The sequence below is a fragment of the Colius striatus genome, unplaced genomic scaffold (genome assembly GCF_028858725.1).
Source record: "Colius striatus isolate bColStr4 unplaced genomic scaffold, bColStr4.1.hap1 scaffold_45, whole genome shotgun sequence".
NCBI classification, from domain to species: Eukaryota; Metazoa; Chordata; class Aves; order Coliiformes; family Coliidae; genus Colius; species Colius striatus.
In genome coordinates this window covers 160,618-184,238 of record NW_026908526.1, presented here as the reverse complement: position 1 = coordinate 184,238, position 23,621 = coordinate 160,618, and the positions used below count along the sequence as shown (strand labels likewise).

General features: G+C 52.4%; 1 protein-coding gene across 1 annotated transcript; it reads right to left on the bottom strand.

Annotated features, from left to right (window-relative positions):
• Positions 1-967: 967 nt before the first annotated feature.
• On the bottom strand, positions 968-8,654 carry LOC133629437 (DNA-(apurinic or apyrimidinic site) endonuclease-like). Its single transcript, XM_062020069.1, has 4 exons — positions 8,553-8,654; positions 4,637-4,777; positions 3,279-3,465; positions 968-1,488 (listed from the first exon to the last, which is right to left on the bottom strand). The coding sequence occupies exons 1-4, from the start codon at positions 8,652-8,654 to the stop codon at positions 968-970; spliced, it is 951 nt and encodes a 316-aa protein (XP_061876053.1).
• Positions 8,655-23,621: the final 14,967 nt, after the last annotated feature.

The following is a 23,621-nucleotide window of genomic DNA, read 5'->3' as shown; positions in this document are numbered from 1 at the left end:
TTTGACCCGGTTTTGACCCAGTTTTGACCCAGTTGCCCCATTTATTCCATTATCCTCCAATTTTATCTCATTTTCATCCATTTTTTACTCATTTTCAACCCATTTCCCCCCATTTTGACACATTTTCAGCCATTTTTGACCCATTTTGACTCATTTTTACACGATTTATTGCATTATCCTCCAATTTTGACCCACTTTCAGCCATTTTTTACCCATTTCGACCCATTTTTGACCCATTTCCCCCCATTTTTACTCCATTTATTCCATTATCTTCCAATTTTATCTCGTTTTCAGCCATTTTTGACCCATTTTTGACCAATTTTGACCCATTTTTTACCCCAGTTATTCCATTAACCCCCAATTTTATCCCACTTTCAGCCATTTTTTACCCATTTTGACCCATTTCTCCCCATTTTTTACCCATTTTGACCCCATTTATTCGATTTCCCCCCATTTTTTACCTATTTTAACCCATTTATTGCATTATCCTCCAATTTTATCTCATTTTCAGCCATTTTTGACCCATTTTTGCCCCATTTTTCCTCATTTTGACCCATTTTTGACCCATTTTTGCCCCATTTCCCTCCATTTTTGACCCATTTCCCATTTTCAGCCATTTTGACCCATTTTCGACCCATTTCCCCCCATTTTGACCCATTTTTGCCCCATTTCCCTCATTTTCCCCCAATTTTGACCCATTTCCCCCCATTTTCGGCCATTTTCCCCCATTTCCCCCCATTTTTGACCCATTTTTGCCTCATTTCCCTCCATTTTGACCCATTTTTGACCCATTTATTCCATTATCCTCCAATTTTATCCCACTTTCAGCCATTTTTGAGCCATTTCTCCCCATTTTGCCCCATTTCTGCCCCATTTCCACCCCATTTTGCCCCATTTCTTCCCCATTTCCCCCCATTTCCCTCCATTTTGACCCATTTTTGCCCCATTCCCGCCCCACTTTTGCCCCTCAGCCTGCCCCCTCCAGCGCCAGGTAGATCCCCACGGGACAGTGGTCGCTGCCCTGGGCCCGCTGCTCGATCCTGCTGTCGCACAGATCCTTCCTGCCCCTCTGGGACCACAGGCAGTAATCCAGCCTCCAGCCCACGTTCCTGGCCCTGGCCCCGCTCAGGTAGGTCCAGAAGGTGAAGGCGTTGGGCAGCGAGGGGTTAAACACCCGGAAGCTGTCGAGGAAGCCCGCCCCCAGCAGCTCCCGGAACGCCTCCCTCTCCTCCCGCGTGAACCCGGGGCTCCTCTTGTTCCCCGACGGGTTCCTCAGGTCCAAGGGCTGGTGGGCGACGTTGAGGTCGCCGCAGATGGCGACTGGTTTGGACCGGTCCAGCTGGGACACGAAGGAGCGGAAGCGCTCATCCCAGGCCTGCCGGAAGCTCAGGCGGCCCAGGCCTCGCCTGGAGTTGGGAACGTAGACGACGCGCAGGGCAGGGAACTCGGCCGTCAGCACGCGGCCCTCGGCGTCCAGCTCAGGGTCACCTGGCAAGGGGACACACAGACGGGGATAAAAATGGGCTTTAGGGGCCCAAAAAGGGGCTCTAGAGGCCCAAAACGTCACTTTAGTCCTCAAAAATCAACTTTAATGGCCTAAAAAGGCACTTTAGTGGCTCAAAAAGTCACTTTAGAGGCCTAAAAAGGGACTTTAGAGGCCGAAAAAGTCACTTTAGAGGTCAAGAAGGGATTTATTGGGTCAAAAAGGGGCTTGAGTGGCCCAAAAAGGGACTTTAGAGGCCTAAAAAGTCACTTTTGTACCTAAAAAGGGACTTTAGTAGCTCAAAAAGGGGCTTTAGTGGCCCAAAAAGTCACTTTAGTGGCCAAAAACGGGCTTTAGAGGCCTAAAAAGTCACTTTAGAGGCTCAAAAAGTCACTTTAGAGGTCAAAAATGGGGTTCAGTGGCCTAAAAATACACTTTAGTGGCTCAAAAAGTCACTTTAGTAGCCAAAAAGGTCCTTTAGTGGCCAAAAAAGTCACTTTAGGGGCCCAAAAAGGGACTTTAGAGGTTAAAAAGGGGATTTAGTAGCTCAAAAAGGGGGTTTAGAGGTCTAAAAAGTCACTTTTGTAGCCAAAAGGGACTTTAATGGCCTAAAAAGACATTTAGAGGCCTAAAAAGGGGCTTTAGAGGCCCAAAAAGTCACTTTAGAGGTCAAAAAGGGGCTTGAGAGGCCCAAAAAGTCACTTTAGTGGCCAAAAAGTCCCTTTAGAGGCCCAAAAAGTCACTTTAGAGGTCAAAAAGGGGCTTGAGAGGCCCAAAAAGTCACTTTAGTGGCCAAAAAGTCCCTTTAGAGGCCCAAAAAGTCACTTTAGAGGCCTAAAAAGTCACTTTAGAGGTCAAAAAGGGGCTTTAGAGGCCTAAAAAGTCACTTTAGAGGTAAAAAATTCACTTGAGTGGCACAAAAATGGACTTTAGAGGCCTAAAAAGTCACTTTTGTACCTAAAAAGTCACTTTAGAGGTCAAAAAGGGGCTCTAGAGGCCTAAAAAGTCACTTTTTGGCCCAAAAAGTCACTTTAGTGGCCAAAAAGGGGCTCTAGAGGCCTAAAAAGTCACTTTTGTAGCCAAAAAGTCACTGTAGTGTCCCAAAAGTCACTTTAGAGGCCTAAAAAGACACTTTAGAGGTCAAAAAGGGGCTTTAGAGGCTCAAAAATGGACTTTAGAGGCCTAAAAAGTCACTTTACTGGACAAAAAGTCAATTTAGAGGCCCAAAAAGTCACTTTTTGGCCTAAAAAGTCATTTTACTGGCCTAAAGAGTCTCTTTAGAGGCCTAAAAAGAGGCTTTAGAGGCCTAAAACGTCACTTTCGTGGCTTTAATGGCTCCTGAGGGACCCAAATGGCCACTTAAGGCCTCAAAATGGCCACTTAAGGCCTAAAAATGGCTCCTAAAGGGCCCCAAATGGCCACTGAAGGGCCCCAAATGGCCACTTAAGGCCGAAAATGGCCACTGAAGGGCCCCAAATGGCACTTAAGGCCTCAAAATGGCTCCTGAGAGCTTCTGGTGGCCATTAAGAGCCCCAAATGGCCACTTAAGGCCTCAAAATGGCTCCTGAGAGCCCCAAATGGCCACTTAAGGCCTCAAAATGGCCACTTAAGGCCTCAAAATGGCTACTTAAGGCCCCAAATGGCCACTTAAGGCCTCAAAATGCCTCCTGAGACCCCCAAATGGCCACTTAAGGCCCCAAATGGCCACTGAAGGCCTCAAAATGTCTCCCGCGAGCCTGTGGCGGCCACCCAGGGCCTGGAAACAGCCAGCAGCGCCCCAGCTTTGGCTACTCACCCATGCCATAGGTGACAGCCAGGGGTTTGGTCCTGCTGAGCAGCCCCACGCCGCTGTAGCCGAGCCGGTCGCTGGGGCTGTGCTGGTGAGGGAAGGCCCCGAGGCTCCGCAGCTCCTCTGGCACCGACTCGGCCCCACATTTGGTCTCCTGGATGCAAAGGACGTCGGGGGCATCGGCCTGGACCCACTGGGGAGGGGGGGAAAGGGAGGTTTTGGGGCGGTTTGAGGTGGTTTTGGGGCCGTTTTGAGCCCATTTCAGGCGCCATGTTGAGTCTCTTGGCGGGCGCCATTTCGTGGGGGGGTTTTGAGGCATTTTTGGGTCATTCTGAGGCACTTTTGGGTCATTTTTTGAGTCATTTCTTTGGACCTGTGTTTAAGAGGTTTTTTGAGGTCATTTTGAGTGATTTTGAGTCACTTTTAAGTGGTTTTTTAAGGCGCCATTTTGTGTCTCTTTGTGGGGGGTCATTCTGAGGCATTTTTGGCTCATTCTGAGGCACATTTGGGTAATTTTCTGAGTCATTTCTTTGGATCTGTGTTTAAAAGGGTTTTTTGGGTCATTTTGGGTCATTTTGAGTGATTTTGAGTCACTTTTAAGTGTTTTTTTAAGGCCTTTTTGCATCCATTTCTGGCGCCATTTTCTGTCGGGTTTTTGAAGCATTTTTGGGTCATTCTGAGGCACTTTTGGGTCATTCTGAGGCACATTTGGGTAATTTTCTGAGTCATTTCTTTGAACCTGTGTTTAAGAGATTTCTTTGGGTCATTTTGGGTCATTTTGAGAGATTTTGAGTCACTTTTAAGTGTTTTTTTAAGGCTTTTTGCATCCATTTCAGGCACCTTTTTTAGGCCTTTGTTGGAGCCATTTTGAGGCATTTTGGGGTTATTTTGGGCCATTTTTGGCTCATTTTAAGTTCCATTCTTTAACCAATTTTTTAATCATTTTCAGTTTCATTTTCAGCTTCGTTTTGGGCTCATTTTGACCCATTTTAGCCTCATTTTGCCCAATTTTACCTCATTTCAGGACGATTTTGGGCCCATTTTGAGCCTTTTTCACCCCATTTTTGGGTCAAAATCCCTCATTTTTGGCCCATTTTCATTCCCTTCCTTTGAACCAACTTCTCAACCACTTCAAGACCCATTTTTAGCTTCATTTTGGGGTCATTTTTACCTATTTTGGGCTCATTTTGACCCATTTTGGCCTCATTTTGGCTCCATTTTGCCCCATTTTCCCTCATTTCAGCCGCCATTTCGAACCTTTTTCACCCCATTTTTGGGTCTAAATCCCCTTTTTTTGGGTCTTTTCCAGCCCCATTTCTCTGGGGCGCCCCAGTCTGGCCCAGTTTCAGCCCAGTTTAACCCACCTCCAGGCCTCCTTTCTTCACCCAGGCTCTGAGACCATCCACGTTCCACAACGTCACCTTGAAGTTGAACCTTCGCCCGTCTTCCGTCGTGTCCCGGGGCGGGGGGGGGGGACGACGGACCGTACAGGTCACTGGGAGAAACTGGGAGGCCACTGGAACTTACTGGGAGGGACTGGGAAGGGGGTTGGGGCGTTTTGGGGGGGAGTTGGGGTGGTTTGGGATGGTTTTGGGGTGGTTTAAGGGGGATTTGGAGTGGTTTTGGGGCACTTGACAGTACTGGTTTGTACTGGGAGGGCACTGGGAGTTACTGGGAGGGACTGGGAAGGGGGGTTGAAGTGGGTTTGGGGTGGTTTGGGGAGGTTTGGGGTGTTTTTGGGGTGGTTTAAGGGGGATTTGGGGTGGTTTTGGGGCACTTGATGGTATGGTTTGTACTGGGAGGGCACTGGGAGCTACTGGGAGTTACTGGGAGGGGGATTGGGGTCACTGAGAGTCACTGGGAGTCACTGGGAGGGGGTTTGTGGGTCACTGGGAGTTACTGGGAACAACTGGGAGGGACTGGGAGTGGGTTTGTGGGTCACTGGGAGATACTGGGACGGACTGGGAGGGGGTTTGGCGTCACTGGGAGCCACTGGAAGCTACTGGGAGGGACTGGGAGGGGGTTTGGGGGTTACTTGGAGTCACTGGGAGCAACTGGGAGTCACTGGGAGGAGGTTTGGGGTCACTGGGAGTCACTGGGAGCTACTGGGAAAAACTGGGAGTTACTGGGAGAGGGGTTGTGGGTCACTGGCTGTTACTGGGAGCTACTGGGAGTCACTGGGAGTTACTGGGAGGGGGTTTGGGGTTGACTGGGAGCTACTGAGAGCTACTGGGAGGGGCTTTGGGGTTACTGGAAGCTACTGAGAGGGGGTTCTGGGTTACTCGGAGTTACTGGGAGCTACTGGAAGGGACTGGGAGGTGGTTTGGGGGTAACTGGGAGTTACTGGCAGCCCGACCAGGCCCGTACTGGTCGGTACTGGTTTATACTGGCGCCTCTCACCCTCTATAAGTCTATAACTTAACCGACAACATGTATTTTTTCAATGGGAGATGAGGAGAAAAAGAGTGTGGTATTGAAGATAGCTCCCACAGGAAAGCAGCTGCAAATGTGACACCGTGCTGGCTGATTGACTTCATGGGGATCTACTTTTTACTTCAAGGCACCCTATATGTAGAAATGCAAGCGTGTGGTGTAACTTTACTTCACAAAAGATATCAAAATCTAGCAGTGTTCCTTTAAAATTACCATCAGGCATATTTTTATTTGTGGAGACAGAGCTTGGCCTGCTATTCCATCACATATTACTGGGGGCCCTTGTAGTTTAGGCCGACTTACACTGTTAGCTCCAAACATGTCTGTGATTTTCCAGCACAGGCTGTTACGCCAAATTCAAGTTAAGCGTAACATACATGCATTTTCTCCTCAGTGTGACCATAAGCTTGCGTTTTCATCTGCAGAAAAAAGATTTACTGCTGCTTTATTGGCACAAGGTGTCGCAGCAAGGAAAGCACTGGGACTTTTCGACAAGCTTGGCTGCTGGGTAGCAAAACAATCTAATGCTACTAGTAAAGCTTTGTCAGAATTGCTGATGTGATGGTGACAGTATTAGACATGCATCTTTGCAAAATAGAGCTGCTATAGATTTTTTGCTTTTAGCTCATGATCGTGGATGTGAAGGTTTTGAAGGCATGTGTTGTATGAATGTGTGAGATCATTTGGAGTCACTATATCCTAGTATCCAGTAGTTGAAAGATAGTGTTTTCAAACGTTAAAAAGACGATGGAGGGTTTTTTGAGAAATGGTTGAGAGATTTAATTTAAACAATCCCTAGATGGCACCAAAGACTGCTAAAGAAGGCCTACGCATCTTAGTTGTGATTGTGGTGGTTTTACTTGTTAGCTCTGTTTCACTTCAGTATATTACGGGAAGCATAACAGCAATATTTGAACAAAGAAGGAGAGATGTTGGGGCCTTCCTTCCTGCTTTCTTGTAGCTCCCATACGCAGTGGTATAAGTTAACTGACAACATGTATTTTCTCAATGGGAGCTGAGCAGTCCAAGCGAGTGGGATTGCAGGTAGTTCCCACAGAAAAGCAGCTGCAAATGTGACACCGTGCTGGCTGATAGACTGCATGGGGACCTACTTACTACTGTAGCTGGGGTCTGCCTTCCTGCTTTCTTGTAGCTCCCATACTCAGCGGTAGAACTTAACAGACAAAATGTATTTTTTTCAATGGGAGCTGAGGAGAAAAAGTGTGGTATTGAAGATAGCTCCCACACGAAAGCAGCTGCAAATGTGACACCGTGCTGGCTGATAGACTGCATGGGGACCTACTTACTACTGTAGCTGGGGTCTGCATGAGAGCAACCCCCTTGCCATAGGCTCCGGTCAGAGAGTGTCAGAGAGTGCTGCTGGCTGCCCTCAGCCTTCTCTTCTCCAGGCTCAGCACCCTCATTCCCTCAGTTCCTGCCCAGCACCCTTGTGCTCCAGCCCCTTCCCCAGCTCTGTGCCCGGCTCTGGCCACGCTGCAGCCCGTCAGTTTCTCTGTGGCAGTGAGTGAGGGGTCCAATCCTGCCTCCAGTCCTGGAGCTGCAGCCCCTCAGTGTCCTTCTGGCAGGGAGTGAGGGGCTGAGCACTGAGCACAGCCCTGGAGCTGCAGCCCCCAGTGTCCTTGTGGCAGTGAGTGGGGGGCTCAGCACTGAGCACAGCCCTGGAGCTGCAGCCCCTCAGTGTCCCTGTGGCACTGAGTAAGGGGCTCAGCACTGACACAGCCCTGTAGCTGCAGCCCGTCAGTGTCCCTGTGGCAGGGAGTGAGGGGCCCAATCCTGCCTCCAGTCCTGGAGCTGCAGCCCCTCAGTGTCCCTGTGGCAAAGAGTGAGGGGCCCAATCCTGCCTCCAGCCTTGGAGCTGCAGCCCCTCAGTGTCCTTCTGGCAGGGAGTGAGGGGCTGAGCACTGAGCACAGCCCTGGAGCTGCAGCCCCTCAGTGTCCCTGTGGCACTGAGTAAGGGGCTCAGCACTGACACAACCCTGTAGCTGCAGCCCCTCAGTGTCCCTGTGGCAGTGAGTGAGGGGCCCAATCCTGCCTCCAGCCCTGTAGCTGCAGCCCCTCAGTATCCCTGTTGCAGTGAGTCAGGGGCCCAATCCTGCCTCCAGCCCTGGAGCTGCAGCCCCTCAGTGTCCCTGTGGCAGGGAGTGAGGGGCCCAATCCTGCCTCCAGTCCTGGAGCTGCAGCGCCTCAGTGTCCCTGTGGCAGGGAGTGAGGGGCCCAATCCTGCCTCCAGCCTTGGAGCTGCAGCCCCTCAGTGTCCTTCTGGCAGGGAGTGAGGGGCTGAGCACTGAGCACAGCCCTGGAGCTGCAGCCCCTCAGTGTCCCTGTGGCACTGAGTGAGGGGCTCAGCACTGATCATAGTCCTGGAGCTGCAGCCCCTCAGTGTCCCTGTGCCAGGGAGTGAGGGGCTCAGCACTGAGCACAGTCCTGGAGCTGCAGCCCCTCAGTGTCCCTGTGGCACTGAGTGAGGGTTCCAATCCTGCCTCCAGTCCTGGAGCTGCAGCCCCTCAGTGTCCCTGTTGCAGTGAGTGAGGGGTCCAATCCTGCCTCCAGTCCTGGAGCTGCAGCCCCTCAGTGTCCCTGTGGCACTGAGTGAGTGGCTCAGCACTGAGCACAGTCCTGGAGCTGCAGCCCCTCAGTGTCCCTGTGGCAGTGAGTGAGGGGTCCAATCCTGCCTCCAGCCCTGGAGCTGCAGCCCCTCAGTGTCCCTGTGGCAGGGAGTGAGGGGCTGAGCACTGAACTGCAGCTCTTGAACTGCAGCCTCCCCAGAGCCCTGCACGAAGAGAATCAGTGCCCTGGGCTTGGTGCCGCCCCAGTGCTGACACCAACCAGGATGCCACTGGTCTTCCTGGCCACCTGGGAACGCTGTTGGCTCATATTCACCCTCTGGCCCCCACCCCTGGTTCCATAACCCCAGGTGATGCCATTCATTGGCTCCCCCACCTTGCCCAGCCCTGCCCATTGTGACGGTGGCAGCTCCAGTGGCTTTAGATGAAGCCAATGGCAGCTCTGCCAGCCTCAGTCTGGCTTGGCCCTGGTGCTGCCAGGATGGGCAAGTGCTGCTCCAAATGGTTTTCCCTCGCTCAAAGGCAGAGTGAGAAGGTACTTTCTCCTCTTTCTCTCCTCCCAGGGCCAGGCTGGTGCTGCAGCTTCTCTGTGCACATCGTGGGGTGCTGACAGCGACGCTCCTCTGGGCTCAGGGGCTGCCCTCAGGCTGCCAGGGACAAGCCTGACCCCTCTTCCAGATGCACTGCAACTCCTCACATCATGCCATCCCACCGCTGAAACATGAGGCTGGGATCTTTGGGAAACAAGGAGGGGCCTCTACGCCTTCTGTAGTAACCTCAGGGTTGATTTGTGGCTGCACTTCTCACTTCTAAGAGCAACACAGAGAATGAGTTCTAAAGGAAACTTGTCCAGAGGGACGATGCACCTTCTGGCTGCCATAAGGTTTGGCCTCTCTAGTGATCCTGTTTCTCCTCCAACCTAAGAGAAGTGAAATGAGGCAGAACTACAGGTTTTCTTGGCTGAGGGTGAATTGAAATGGGGTGCTGGATGATCTCTAAGGGTCCCTTCCAGCCCCCACCATTCTGTGAGTCTATGGTTCTGTGATTAATTACATTCCAGACTCCCTTTACTTGGTATTAGGAAAAATAAAGCCATTGTGTTAATTCTCTTCACAGAGGGGAAAAAAATAGATTGAGGGAAAATACACAGAAACAGTTCAGCTCTGACATCTTTTTGTTTTCCACCTTCATTTCGAGGAGACAGAGCTGGTTGTGTCTCCTGTCTGCTCTGTATCCTTCTGCTGAACTCAGCCTTTCTGTGCTCTGAACTCAGCTTTCTGAGCCTCCTTTGCTTACTCCAGCAGGATTTACTCTTTAGGACTCCTCCTAATTCCATTTGCTGCTACAGGGCCTTTTATCCTGACTGAGGTTTTAGGAGTGTCCTTGAAGCTTCTTGTCCTTTTCTAACCTTGGACATGCTTAGAGTGGCCTGATCTAGTTCCCAATCATTCATGACCTTCCCAGCACTTTACATTCCTTTATCTCCTTCCCAGTATGATTCCAGATACATTCCAGCCTGTGCTGGGATTTCTGCTGCTAAACCAAACTCTGGCAGGTCTTTTCTTTGTCAGTTTGCACAACACTCAGACATCTCAGCTGTCCAGTCCTTGCATTTTGCTAACAGCACCTCAGCAGTGCTAATGGAAACGTGTTTCTGTTCCCCATTCAGCAGCTCCTCTGGTTTAATTCCTTAGACATTCCAGTTTCTTTGGGGAAAGGTCAAGGAAAGGAGCTCTCATTCTTTACAGACAAGACACCAGCAGAAATCAAGGTGGCAACAGGCACCTTGAACATCAGCCTGGTGCCTGTGTGGGGATGCCCAGCGTGCCCAGGCTGGTGCAAGTGCAGTAAGCAGCTGCCTGCAAACTCCACTGTGTGACCAGAGGAGTGTGTTGGGAGGTGGTCAAACGCAGGCAGAAACAGGTGGAAATGGTTTCACAGAATGAAACCTGCAGTCTGGCCATAAAGGGCACACAGAATGAGAGACAAATACAAATGTCTTGTGCTGAACAAGTTCCTTATCCCACCCCCAGCCTCCCCTCCTGAGGATCTGAGGAGTTCATCTAATCCGCTTCACTAAAGGAGCGTGTGAAGGTATTTATCCTGGGGACTCTACATATTCCCCTCTCTCTTTTTCTCTTGAACAGATTGAAAATGCCCTTGTGGAAACACAGGAGTTGGAATTTGAAGTTGCAAGGCTGAGGGACGAAGCTGGTGAGTGGCAAAAGCAAAGTGACACCAAGGGGATTGTCTCACTTTACCCAAGAGCAGTTCCTCCCTGTGACCTGATCCTGGGCAACCTGCACTTGTGGGAAGCTTCTGAAGCCCAGTGCTGAGGGGTTTTGTGGCTTTTGCTGCCATTCTGCCCCTTTGCTGTGGAGATGGGTCCCTCAAGACCCACAGCTGTTTTTCCTTCCACCCACTGGCAAGGAGATGTCACAATTGCCTGCTGTCAGACAAGTCCTTTGTGTGGCTGGAGAAAAGTACAAAGCCATGGAAAGGGTTTGGAGCTGTAAACCAAATGAGCAGCTCACAGGACATTTCAGCTCACAGGACATTTCAGCATGTGACATTGCACCATTCCCCTTTGGGCACGAGGCAGATGGCAAAGCTTTCTGTGTGTCACTGCAGGGCTGAGCTCCCTGGTTCACACTCACTTCCTCCCTTCTGGAAAGAGCAGAGAGCTTGAAAGGGACACATTGTCCTTCCCAGTGCTCCAGAAAAACATCAGGGTCAGAACAGAACCCCAGCAGTCATTCCTGCTCTGGACACACTGAGCAAATCTGGGTGCCAGAGCACAGTCAATGTGGAAGGTCAGTGTGGGGAGATGGTCACTTGGGCACCCAAACTGCCCTTCATGAGGGGCTCTGACACGAGCTGTGAGGTTCAGGCTGTACCCCCTCGCTTCCCAAACTCCTGGGAGCAGTCTAGGGGTATCTGGATCCAATCTCAGCCCCTGATTGCAAAGAAGAGTTTGGACTCTGGGTTCTGGCACTGAGCTGGTTTATTACAGCTCGAGCCGGAGCAGTCTCACAGCAAGAGATCCCTGGGGTCTTATACCCTGACAGTCTGTCTCTCTCCCCTCTTGGGCTTGGCCCCAGAGTGATAGTTGAGTCTGGGGTCTTTTCGTTCCTCTGTCCACCGCCAGCAAGTTGGTTTCTTCCTTATCAAGGAAGTCTCAGTTTTGTGCAGGTTTAAAATCCCCTGAGCTTCTCTGCCCTTGGGTGGTTGGTGTCACCAGTCTTGTGTTAACTCCAGGTCAGGGGCTCATGTCCTCCCTCTTTCCAGTTGAATCTCCTTGGTTAGCACCAGAGCACCCCACGTGCTTTGTCACCTCGAAGTCTGTGGTTGATGGCAGCATCACAGAACCACACAGGGGTTGGAAGGGACCTCGGGAGTTCCTCCAGTCCAACCCCCCTGCTAAAGCAGCTTCACTTAGGTCAGGTTGCACAAGAGTGTGGACATGACTTAGATCAGGTCACACAGCAAAGGCTTTGTCTCAAGTGTCTCTTTGTCTCCCGTGTTTATCATTTCCAAGGCAAAGTAATGGCCTCAATCTGTGGCTCCAAGACTGTGCTGGCCAGGAGGGGACATCCAGTCACCCTGCAGATCCATGGAGTCCCTCCATCATTGTTATGAGCAGCAGTCCTGTTGTTCTCACTCTTCCTCACATCCCAGGGCTGCACAGGCTTCTGCACACTTTGCCTCTGTTGGCAGAAATGCTGGTGTGTGAGGGACAGAGGGGACAGAGAGAGAAGCCACAGCTATTGCTTGTTGGTGGCTGAGACTCACGGGAGCCCCTGTGCTCAGCCCCAGTGCCGTGGGTGCTCCTGAGGTGCTCAGAGCCTGACTGCAGGCTCTTGTCTGCACAGTCCTCAACACAGTGAGATACAAGAACCTTCAGAGGGAGAAGGAGGAGCTGGAGAGGTGCATTGAGGAGAAGCTGAGGCAGACTCAGAGGCAGCAGCAGGACAAGCTGCAGGCACTGGCGGGGCGGCTGTGGGAGGATTCCAAGACCACTGTCAAGAGCTTGCTGGAGAAGCACAACGTGGAGCTGAAGCAAATCCAGTTGCAGCATCAGCAGCAGGTCAGTGTCTCCCTGTTCTCTTTGCAGAGCAGACCTTGCCAGCACTGAGTGGGTGCAGGTGATGAAACCTATTGACCACCCCAGACACTGGTAACCACCTGATGATATTCCTGCCCCTTTTCCTCCCTCCCAGTCCTGTTTGGACACAGTAGCACATGACATTGCCATATCTGCTCTTCACGTGCTCCCAGGTCATCTACAACACAAATTATCAGGACCAGCTCCCTGACCCCCCCCCAACCTGCTTCCCAGCCCATCTATTGGAGACAATTTCTCTTGACATCAAGGATTCTGGAACCAGAATCTGCCCAACACAGGTCTGGCCAGCAGAGCCCTGCTCGTTGTTATGGGCAAGGCTGGTTAGAGGTGGTGCAGGGCCACATGCAGGGTCCATGCCACACGTTGTCTAAACATTAAGCAGGTCTTTTGCTTCTTGATTCAGCTGATACAAGATTGTTTTCTTGCAATGTCCCTCAGATCTGAAGAGAAGATTAAGGAGATGGTAGAGGAGAACCATTGCTCTAGGGTGCTGCTCAGCTGAGAAGCAAGGAGAGCAGGAATAAAGTGCTACAAACGCTCAGGAGATCCTGTTACTCCTTGCAGCTCACAGGAGGTCTCCTGCAGTAGGTTCTCAGGGTATCCCAGCACATCTAATCCATGTCTCCACTCCTTGTCATTGGAACAGCTGAAAGTTATCAAAGCTGCACACGAAGGTGCAAAGGAGAAGCTGGAAAAGAACCAGAAGCTCAGAGTGGAGGTGCTGCAGAACGAGAATGACCAGAGGATTCAAGGTAAGCCAGAGGCAACCCGATGGCCAGAGAGCTATTCCACAGCAGCCATCAGCAATGCAGGGGGAGGTGTGTGTGGGGGGGTTGTAAGCCTGGATTTTCTCCCCCCAAGAGCACAGGACACAGAAAGCTTGTGTTAGTCTGGTGCTTTGACCACGTTTGGTGGACCAGCAGAGTGATGCTAGGGGTGAGAGAGAGTTGTGTGCAATGAACAGCACCTGGCTCTGACCTGAGACTGGCTGAGGGGTCTTTGGGCCAAAGATCAGGCTTTCTCCATGGGCCACTGCTCAGAGAGTCCTTATTCTCCCTCACTTTACACACAGACCTCGGGTGCTCAGGGGGCTCCAGCTCACGCAGCATCTCTGAATTTGTCTGTTGAATGCCCACACTGCCACTAAACACAGGTCTTATCCTGCTCAGCAGCAAAACTCTGGCTGTGCTGAGCAGGCCAAAGGCACATGCTGGTACCACTCTGCCCCTCAGCATCGCTGGGGTCTGATCTGTGTGATTTGATGCTGCAGACAGGTTTGATGCTGCTGTTTCCTCCCTGCTGGTTCAGTATCTAAAGACACATCTCCCTACAAGCTTTACCTGACATTTCACACTGCTCTGTACAATCTTCCCTGACTGTTTTTTCAGACAAGCATCTGGGCCTAATTTTTAATAGCTCCAGTAGGTTTTTCCACCCCTTTCCCCAAAGCTGGGGGAAGGAGAGCTGAGCTGGGGAGCCCAGAGCTGGACACAGGACTCCAGATGAGGCCTCATCAGGGAGAAGAACCTCCCTTGAGCTGCTGGCCACGCTCTTCTTGATGCCACCACGGCCTTTCTTGCCCACCAGGGCACATAACTGTGGTCAGTTTATTATCAACCAGCACTGCCAGGTCTGTCTCTGCAGAGCTGCTCTCCAGCAGGTCACCCCCAGCCTGTCCTGGTGCAGGGGGTTGTTCCTCCCCAGCTGCAGGACTCTGCACTTGTCCTTGTTGAACCTCAGCAGGTTCCTCCTTGCCCAACTCTCCAGTTGGTTGAGATCCCGCTGAATGGCAGCACAGCCTCTGGGGAATGAGCCAGTGCTCCCAGTTTGGTACCAGCAGGGAACTCACTGAGGGTCCCTCTGTCCCCTCACCCAGGTCAATGATGAAGATGTTGAACCAGACTGGCCCCAGAACCCATCCCTGTGGAACTCCACTGGCCACAGGCCTCACATTGGACTTTGTGCCATTGATCCCCACCCTCTGGGCTCTGTTGTTCAGCCCCTTCCCCATCCCCCTCCCCATCCCCTCATCCAAGCCACACTGCCTGAGCAGTGGGAGACAGTATCTGAAGCCAAGGCAGATGACATCCACTGCTCTCCCCTCAGGTCACAGAGGATATTATTCCCAGTTTCCTGCTCAGCCTCCATGTTCTAAATCTTCATCCCAAATAGCACTTGGCTCACAATGTCTGTGCTCTTGGACCCTGGCTTGCTGGATTTCTCTTAGTGATGTCATGTGTCTGTCTCCTCCCCAGAGCTGACCATTGCTCACCAAGTGGAAAAGGCACAAATGGAAAAGAACTTTGAAAAGCTGTATCTGTCTCTCAAGGTGAGCAGCTCCTTCACTGCCCAGCCCTTCCTCACCTGGCTGTGGCGGCTGGAGGCAGCTCAGCAGCTTTGCAAAGAGCACTGGGGTCATCTCCCAGCCCAGAAATCACATCTGCCAATGACCAGAGCACCAGTTTCACAGCACTCGTGGCTTTTGCCCTGGTTGGACAGAGAGAGGCAACAGAGAAGAGGGACACAATTGGTTAAGACAACATGTTGCTCCTGTGCAGAGCTCTGAGAGGAAGCCAAAGCCTTTTAAAGTCCATGCCACTAACTCAGCCTTGCTTGTTGCCACGTTAGAAGCCCAGAGGGGTGAAGGAAGCAGGGCTGGGGGTATGTCCTGCCTCATGCAGGCTTTAGGGACTGCACCAATGGTCTCTTTCATGCCTGGGATAGAAGTGCCAGCTCTTTTAAGGAAGGACACGCTCGTTCTTCCCCAGCCCAAGGTGATGGGGGTGACAGAGCATTTCATGGTCTAGTGCCAAGGCAGGGTGAAGCGGCTGCTGGGATCTGGGGGTTCCCTGAGGCTTATCAAAACCTGCACGTCCAGGCAGCCTCATGTGAGAACTACCACCCTGCAGTGGTCTTGTGTGAATGGCAGAGGGCTGAGAACATGGTTGGGATGCTCATTGGTGTGTGTCTGCCCTCCAGGACCAGATAGACACCCTCACCTTCCAGAACCAATCTCTTCAGGCCAAAGAAAACCGGTTTGAGGAGGCTCTGCAGAGGAGCTACAAGGAAAAACAGAAGGTAGATGGCAGCTCAGACTATCCAGTCATCAAGATCTGTGCTTCTCAGGATGACTCACACCATGGGATTCAGTGGATAGCAACAGCCTCCTTATAGCCTGGGGACTTGTGGGCATGTCCCAGCTGAGACCCCAGGTCTTGAGCTCTGAGGAGGAGTCAGGAATAACCCTGAAACATCCCTCCCCCCTCCCAAAGCAAAGTTTTCTTTGAACTGGGGACATTTCCCTGTGTTCACAGCACAAACCCCACGGGCAGCTGTGTCAAGGATGACAACAGCAGGGTGAGCAAAGGGCTCAGGGAGTTTAGAGGTGAGAGGACTCCTTAGGGAAGGGGCAGAAACATCTGCACCAGGCTTGGCCATGGGAAACAGGCAGCATGAGTCCCTCTCCACCTCTGCTGCAGTGGTTAATAGATGGGAAAGGACAAATGCTGTTGTGTCCCAGTGATGTTAATGCCAAGTGCCATCCAGGCAAGTCACTGGCATGACATACACTGGGAAAAATCCACAACAGCTTCAGTCAGTGACAATGTTTCCTCAGTGGAACTCAGAGCACATCTTTTGCCCATGAGTTGAACCCCAAAGTCCATGCACAAGCATAAAACACCTCGTGCAGCTCCCAAGCTATGAGGAGGAAGGGGGTTGCTGAGCAACGTGCCATCTTGTCCTTCTAGGAAGGAATCCATCTGTATCCAGACAAAGTGATGGTCTAGGAGAGACTATCAGAGTTCAGATGGGTTTGGAGGCACAGGTCCAAGTGGTTTTCACTTCACTGAGTCTCCAAACCACTGGGGACACCGAGGGAACTTTCTGTTATGGCTGAAGAGGGATTTATGGCTGACAACACCTTGGTGTGTTTTTTAGGCAACACGAGCTGAATATCTGCACTTGGAGAAAGATCTGGAGAGCTTAAAAGAGGTTCTGGAAATGAAACACTATCAAATTCTCCAAAAGGAGGCAATAATTATGGAGCTAAAGAAACAGGTGAGTTGCCACTTTCCTCCAGAGAAGACATCAGAGAGGTAATTACAGAATCACAGAATGGCAGCATTTCGAGGGAACCATTGGCCTTCCTGCCCACGAGGGCACGTGGTGTCAACGGCACAGAATGGAGCTGGAGGCCTGTGGCCAGTGGAGTTCCACAGGGATGGCTGAGCTGCCATTCAGCAGGATCTCGACCAGCTGCAGAGTTGGGCAGAGAGGAACCTGCTGAGGTTCAACAAGGACAAGGGCAGAGTCCTGCAGCTGGGGAGGAACAACCCCATGCACCAGCACAGGCTGGGGGTGACCTGCTGGAGAGCAGCTCTGCAGAGACAGACCTGGCAGTGCTGGGTGATAATAAACTGACCATGGGGGATAGAGTGGTGTGGTGGGCACCTGGCATCCAGCCAAGGTCCAACTACCAGCCAGGTCAAGGGAGGTTCTGCTCCCCCTGTGCCTTGCCATAGCTGGAGAGGCCTCATCTGGAGTCCTGTGTCCAGTTCTGGGCTCCCCAGCTCCAGAGGGACAGGGAACTGCTGCAGAGAGGCCAGTGCAGGGCCACCAAGATGATCAGGGCACTGGAGCATCTTCCTCCTGAGGAGAGGCTGCAGGACCTGGGGCTGTTTATTCTGGAGGAGCCTGAGGAGGGAGCTCACTGATATTTATAAGTATATAAATAGTGGGTGTCAGGAGGTTGTGGCAGCATTTTTTTGTGTTGTACCCAGTGCCAGGACAAGGGGTGATGGAAAGAAGTTGGGACCCAAAAATTTCATGAAACATAAGGAGAAACTGTTCCAGTGTGAGATGAGGCAGCCCTGGCCCAGGCTGCCCAGGGAGGGTGTGGAGGCTCCTTCCTTGGAGCTCTTTGAGACTTGTTCCTGTGTGACCTTCTGCAGGGCCTTGGACTCGATGATCTCTAGAGGTCCCTTCCAACCCCCATCCTTCTGTGACTCTGTGATTCTAAAACAGCTCTGTGCTCCCCTGGGATGGGCAGCCTTCTGCATCTCACCTTGGCATCCAGCTGAGGAGAACCAGTTGCTGCCTTTGATGCCCCTGATACATCTCCAGGGTGGACAGGATGGAACGAGCGTTGCCATTCTGCACCACAACTCCTTCAGGTCAAAGCCACTTCACCAAGCTGTATCTGCTGACAGAGCAGAAGGACTCACAGCACCTGCAGCGATGGCTGAGAGCAAGTTCTTGTGGGTCAAGTGCTGGTTTTCTTGTTGCAGGTTGAAGGATACCGCAAGTAGGAAGAAAAACTGTCCCTGTGCAACGCCAGGATAGCAACAGCAGAGCCAGGGCTGAGCAAAACATCCTCATCTCATGCTGATGGTTGCAACCTGAGCTTGAAAGGAGACTACAGATCTGTCCTGGGCTTGGTGGGGATGGGATTAACTGGCAAGGCCATAAGAGCACCTCAGGACTGAGCATCAGGCACCTCTGCTGTTGTTAGAGCTGCTTTGTTCCTTCCTTGCCCTTGTCATTAAATCCTTATCTCAACCCACAAAGCTTCACCTTTTTGTCCTCCCGATTTTCCTGCAGGAGGTTTGGTTGTTGGCAGCTGAGTTACAACCCAACAGGGTCATGGACTGTTTGAAGTTGCTGCTTCCCAGCTTTGTTTTTGGCCTCTGTCCTGCAGCCTGGCCAACTCTTTGCTGCCTCTCTTTCTCTGCTCAGCTTGTTGTGCCTTTTCTCTCTATCCCTCTGCTCCCTGACCCGACATTTCCATCTCTCTGCAGGGCTGTTCATCCTTATTTTCCTTCAATTCTCCATCTCCCTGTGCTTTGCCTTCTCCATTTCTTTCTCTCCCCGCTTGTCAGGCTCCTCCCTGACAATCCTTGAGTCTTCCTTCCCCCCACTCATTCCCATCCTCATCCCACTGGGGAGAAGGGGACTGAGTGGAGGTTGGACTTAAACCACAACAGCAAACACCCCAAACAAACCTTAAATGAGTCATATCTTTAATGTTTCCACAGCTACTACAGAAAGGACAACCAAAAAGCACAAGGGTAAGAATACTCAAGGCAGGATGCTGTTTGAGCTCCAGCAGCCACATGGCCTTCCCCAGCTGCTTGGGAGGCCCCAGCACCCCTTGCTCTGATCCCCCAGCTCCAGTTGCCCACTCAGCTAGGGAAATAGGCAGAGTATAGTCTCCTCCAGCCCCAGAGCAGCCAGCCTTGCTGCCTGGATCTGCTGAGCTCTTCTGCCCTTACATCTGTTAGGATGTGCTGGGTTTCTGTTGCCAGCTTGGAGACTGAAGGGCTGGCATCTTTCATGCATTGAAGGACTGAAACAGAGAGGAGCAGAGGTGGACATGGGGGGAGAAGGAGCCACCGTTGACCTCAGGCAGGGTGGGCAAACCTCTCCCAGGCCTGACTGGCTGAGGGCTGGTCTCTCCCTACCAGCCCTTGCCAGGAGGAAGGCAGTGCACAAGACCAGCAAAAACCACTCCTCCTGCACAAGCAGCTCTGTCCATGTCCTGTCTGTTCGCTGCCTGGGAGCTGTGTGTTGTGTCAGTGCCCCACAGAGAGCACAGACACGCTGAGGCACAGACAGTGCTGCTGGGTGGGGGAAATGAGCCCTCAGTGCCCTTGGCTGGCTATGGGGTGCTGAGAGCTTGAGCAAGGGCGAGACACAGAGTGGTGTGAGGGGGATCCCTCTGCTCTCAGCAGGGGCTGGGGCTGTGCAGGCTCACAGGGCGCTGCCCTCACCCTCCGTCTCTAAAGGGGCATGGACAGGGAGCTGGGCACTGGGCAGAGGGACAGTTCAGCTGCCCTGGCTCTGCACTCACCCACAGCCCATCCTCTGGCCTCGCAGCCCTCGCTCTGAGCTCCCTGAGGGCAGCAGAAATGCTGAGGGCTCCTGACATCCAAGAACACTCCCCGTTGTGGTGATGGGAAGGAGCTGGACAAAACCCAGAAGTGCCCCACGCCCAGAGGTAGCAGATGTCCAACAGCAGCTCCATCTGAACTGCTGGGACAGGTAGGAGGACAGATTGCCCTGGGAGTGCTCACTTAGAAGCTGGGGTCCTGGAAAAGACCAGCACGATGCTTTTCCAAACTGAGAAGGCGTGGACCGAATGATCAGGCAGTGAGGGGCGTTGTTAACTGCTTGATGGGCAGAAGGCAGAGAGTGGTGATCCATGGGGCAGGGTGTAGTTGGAGGCCTGTGTCTAGTGGAGCCCCTCAGGGGTCAGTGCTGGCACCAGTGCTGTTCATTAGTGACTTGCTGAGGGAACAGAGGCACTGTCAGCAGGTCTGCTGGTGGTACTGAGCTGGGGGAGCAGCTGACACCCCAGAAGGCTGTGCTGCCTTTCAAGGGGACCTGGACAGGCTGGAGAGTTGGGCTGGGAGAAATCTAATGAAATTCAACCAGGGCAAGTGTAGAGTCGTGCAGCTGGGAGAGAACAACCCCATGTAGCAGCAGAGGTATTAAGCATTCATTTGAATCACATAAGGATCAAACTGCAAGAATTACACACCACAGCTGATAAGGCCCTGTTACCTTAGCCAGGAGACCCTGGGACATGTACTCCTTAGGCTACCTGAGCTGTTACCTTAGTTATTACTAAAACCAAGGGACTGGTATTTTTTTTTGACCAATCCCTGTGATTTTGCAAGTTGTATGATAGTTGGGAACCAATCGACAGGAGCAACAGGACAAGGGGTGATGGGATGAAGCTGGAACACAAAAAGTTCCACTTAAATATAAGAACAAACTATGTCACTGTTGAGGTGAGGGAGCCCTGGCACAGGCTGCCCAGAGGGGCTGTGGAGGCTCCTTCCTTCGAGGTCTTGGAGACCCACCTATGCGACCTGATCTAGGTGAAGCTGCTTCTGCAGGGGGCTGTGGCTACATAATCTCTAAAGGTCCAACCCCCACCTTTGTGTGATTCTATGGTTCTGTGGTAAAGGGCAAAATGAAGAGATGGACTTTTTATGCATGCTTTTGTTGGCAAATGTGATGCTTTTGTGTTGAGGTGTATAAAAGCCCTGAAAACTAGCAAGGGAGCACGTTTGGAGGAGCTGTCCCCCGTGTTTCCCCGTTCCACTCTGCATGGCATTAACACCATCTGTGCTCCCAAATGGAACACTAAGTTATAAGACTGTCTTGCAATTAATCTTGTTTTATAAGAGCGAGGGAAAGTGAGATAAAGTCCCATGTGCAGCTCTGTTCTTTTATTTAAGAGAAAGCTCTGAATGGCAGAAAGACTCTGAGTGAATAAATTGGGTAATGTCACTCCCAGTAGACAAACAAAAGGTTCAAAACCGTTGCTCCTCATGCACTGCAGCAAAAATGTCTTAAATGTTTGACCCTTAAGGGGGGAGGGCTGTTCCTCTCTCACTTACCCACTCCCCAAAAGGAACCTGAACAGGGACCCAGCAACCTGACAAGGATACATCCCGGGGTGCTGCTTCAAGGGAGGGCTCCCAGCCCTGTCCAGATTGTAGTAATGTGGAAAAAGGAGGGCTCTGATACAGAACCCTCCTCATCAGTGTCCAAGAGAACTCAACGCTGCACTCATTGAATAACCATCTTAAAGACTCCCTTATCATCTAAAGTCAAAACAGTATGTAATTGCCCCATGAAGGCAAGGGGTTGGGCAGAGTGCACCAGGACACGTGAAAGTGCCTTTCTCACCTTCTCATTTAATTCTCTGAGACAAAAAATCAACTGACCCCTATAAGGAAACAAAAAAACCCGACATGGACATGGAATGGTTTTGTCTCTAGTTCAGAGAATGGAAAGAGCATCAAACAGGGCCCAAGAAAGGCCCAGGAGAAAGTGTCCCACTGGCTGAGGGAGGCACTGAGATGAGGGGGTTTGCTGTTTGGGCTCTCTGCCTGGCTCTGGCTGCAGTCACGTGAGAGAAGATGACGCTAACTGATGTCAGGGTCATCCCTCTCTTGGCCTGGGTGTCTAACAGCTCCACTTTGGTTCTTGCCATCCCCTCCTCACAGTCTCAGCCTGAAGGCTGGATGATGTTGGCCAGATGGCCCCAGGCCCAGGGAGTGGTGGGGAATGGAGTGAGGTGCCCAGGAGGACCTCTCACTTTTTTCTGTAGCGTCCAGTGACAGGACAAGGGGTGATGAAGCTGGAACACCAACGGTTCCATTGGGACAAGAGGAGAAACTCTTTCACCATGTGGCTGAGGGAGCCCTGGCCCAGGCTGCCGATGGAGGGGGTGGAAGCTCCTTCTCGGGACGTTTCCAAACCCACCTGGACACGTTCCTGTGTGACCTGATTGAGGGGAACCTGCTGGAGCAGGGCGTTGCACCGGATGATCTTTCAAGGTTCCTTCCAAGCTGAGCCATTGTATGATTCTATGAATTCATGAAGATCAATCTGATTGTGGTTTTAGCCCATCTGCCTTGAGGCAGAGCCCTCAATGTGGAGGATGGGGCTTTTTTGGGTAGGCCAAAGGATAGCGAAGCCATCTGAAGTGAATGCACCATTTCTTTTCCACAGGTTCCACAAGGACATTTGCAATAGACCTTCGAAGGAACTCAAACCAGAACAATTTGCCTGCCTTTTTTATTAGTGACTCCAGAGGTCAGAGAACTGTAGAGTCCTGGAGGCTGGGATGAGAGTTTTCTCCCCGCTAGCTGCTACAGTGCTGTGTTTTGGGTTTATCCCAAAAGCAATGTTGCTGCCACGGGGATGTTCTGGTTATTGGTCAGGGCTTGCACAGCCTCAGACCCTTCTCTGCTGCACCCTCTTCTCTGTCAGTGCACAGGGAGCAGGGCCAGCACAGCTCACCCCCAACTAGCCCAAAGGCTATCCCACACCATGGGACACGGTGCCCAGTGCAGGAGCTGGGGGGACTGGTTGGAGGGCGGCTTGGCTGCTCAGGAACCAGTCAGTGGGTGCAGACCTCAAAGCTCAGTGCTCTTTGAGCTCCAGCAGCCACATGGCCTTTCCCAGCCGCTCGGGAGGCCTCAGCACCCCTTGCTCCCTACATCAGCCTTGCACACAGCTCCAGTTGCCCACTCAGCTACGGAAAATGGCAGAGTAAAGTCTCCTCCAGCCCCAGAGCAGCCGGCCTCGCCGCCTGGATCTGCCGAGCTCTTCTGTCCTTATATCTGTTAGGATGTGCTGGGTTTCTGTTGCCAGCTTGGAGACTGAAGGGCTGGCATCATCTTTCATGCACTGAAGGACTGAAACAGAGAGGAGCAGAGGTGAGATCAGAGCCTGGCTTCACCTCAGGAAGCCCTGCTGCCACAGCCACCCCCCCTCAGCTCCCCCCATGGCCCAGAGGCAGCAGGGAAGGTGCTGCCCACCAGCACCCGACGTGCCCCCGACATCTCTCTCTGCTCTGCCCACACTCTCTGCTCTCCCTGGCTGCAGCAGGGCTTGCAGCTCCCTGCCCAGGGCCTTTCCTTCTCCCTGCTGACACCCTCCTGCCCTCACTCACCATCATAGATGAACTCCAGGTTGTTCTGTTGATCCGCCATGTACCACCCGGCGAGCCCTGGGAACACACAGAGGGTCACAGCTGCCCCACACCAGCCCCTCCAGCCCGGCCACATGCCCCCTTCTCCTTGGCAGGGCTGAGCCCAGGCTCTTCCCTCAGCTGGGGCCGAGCTGCGGTGGGGCAGGGAGGGACAAGGGGCTGCGTCTCACCCAGGAACCTGATGGCTGCCTCTCGCACAGACTCCTGTTTGCTCCGCAGGCACGGCATGACCTGCTGCGCGTACTGCACAGCTCTGCTGCTGCACTCTGAGAGCTGCAGAGGGAGAGGAGACAAAGGGTTGGTGCTGATTCTCCCCCTGGCTGTGTGGTCCCTGTGCCCAGGTCAGGCTGCAGCAGCGGGCAGGGGCACAGCTCTCGCAGGCTGGGTCTGGGGCTCAGGGGCCATCCCTACCAGGCACTCGCCCACAGCCTCTATCTGCTTCATCTCCAGCAGCTGGCTGAGCCTCCTCTTCTTGAGGAAAGCGGCAGCTTGGAGCAGGGTGACCCGAGAGGCCTGCAGGGACATAGAGAAGGGAGATGGTGGCGCTGCCCAGGGCACACGATGTGCGCCCTCTCGCCTGGGCAGAGCTCAGCTCCGTTCCTGACCGTGGGCACCTCCCACGGGGACACGGGCAGCTCACAGATCCTCACCTCTGCCACCTCCTGGCTCTCATCATGCAGGTGGCACAGCAG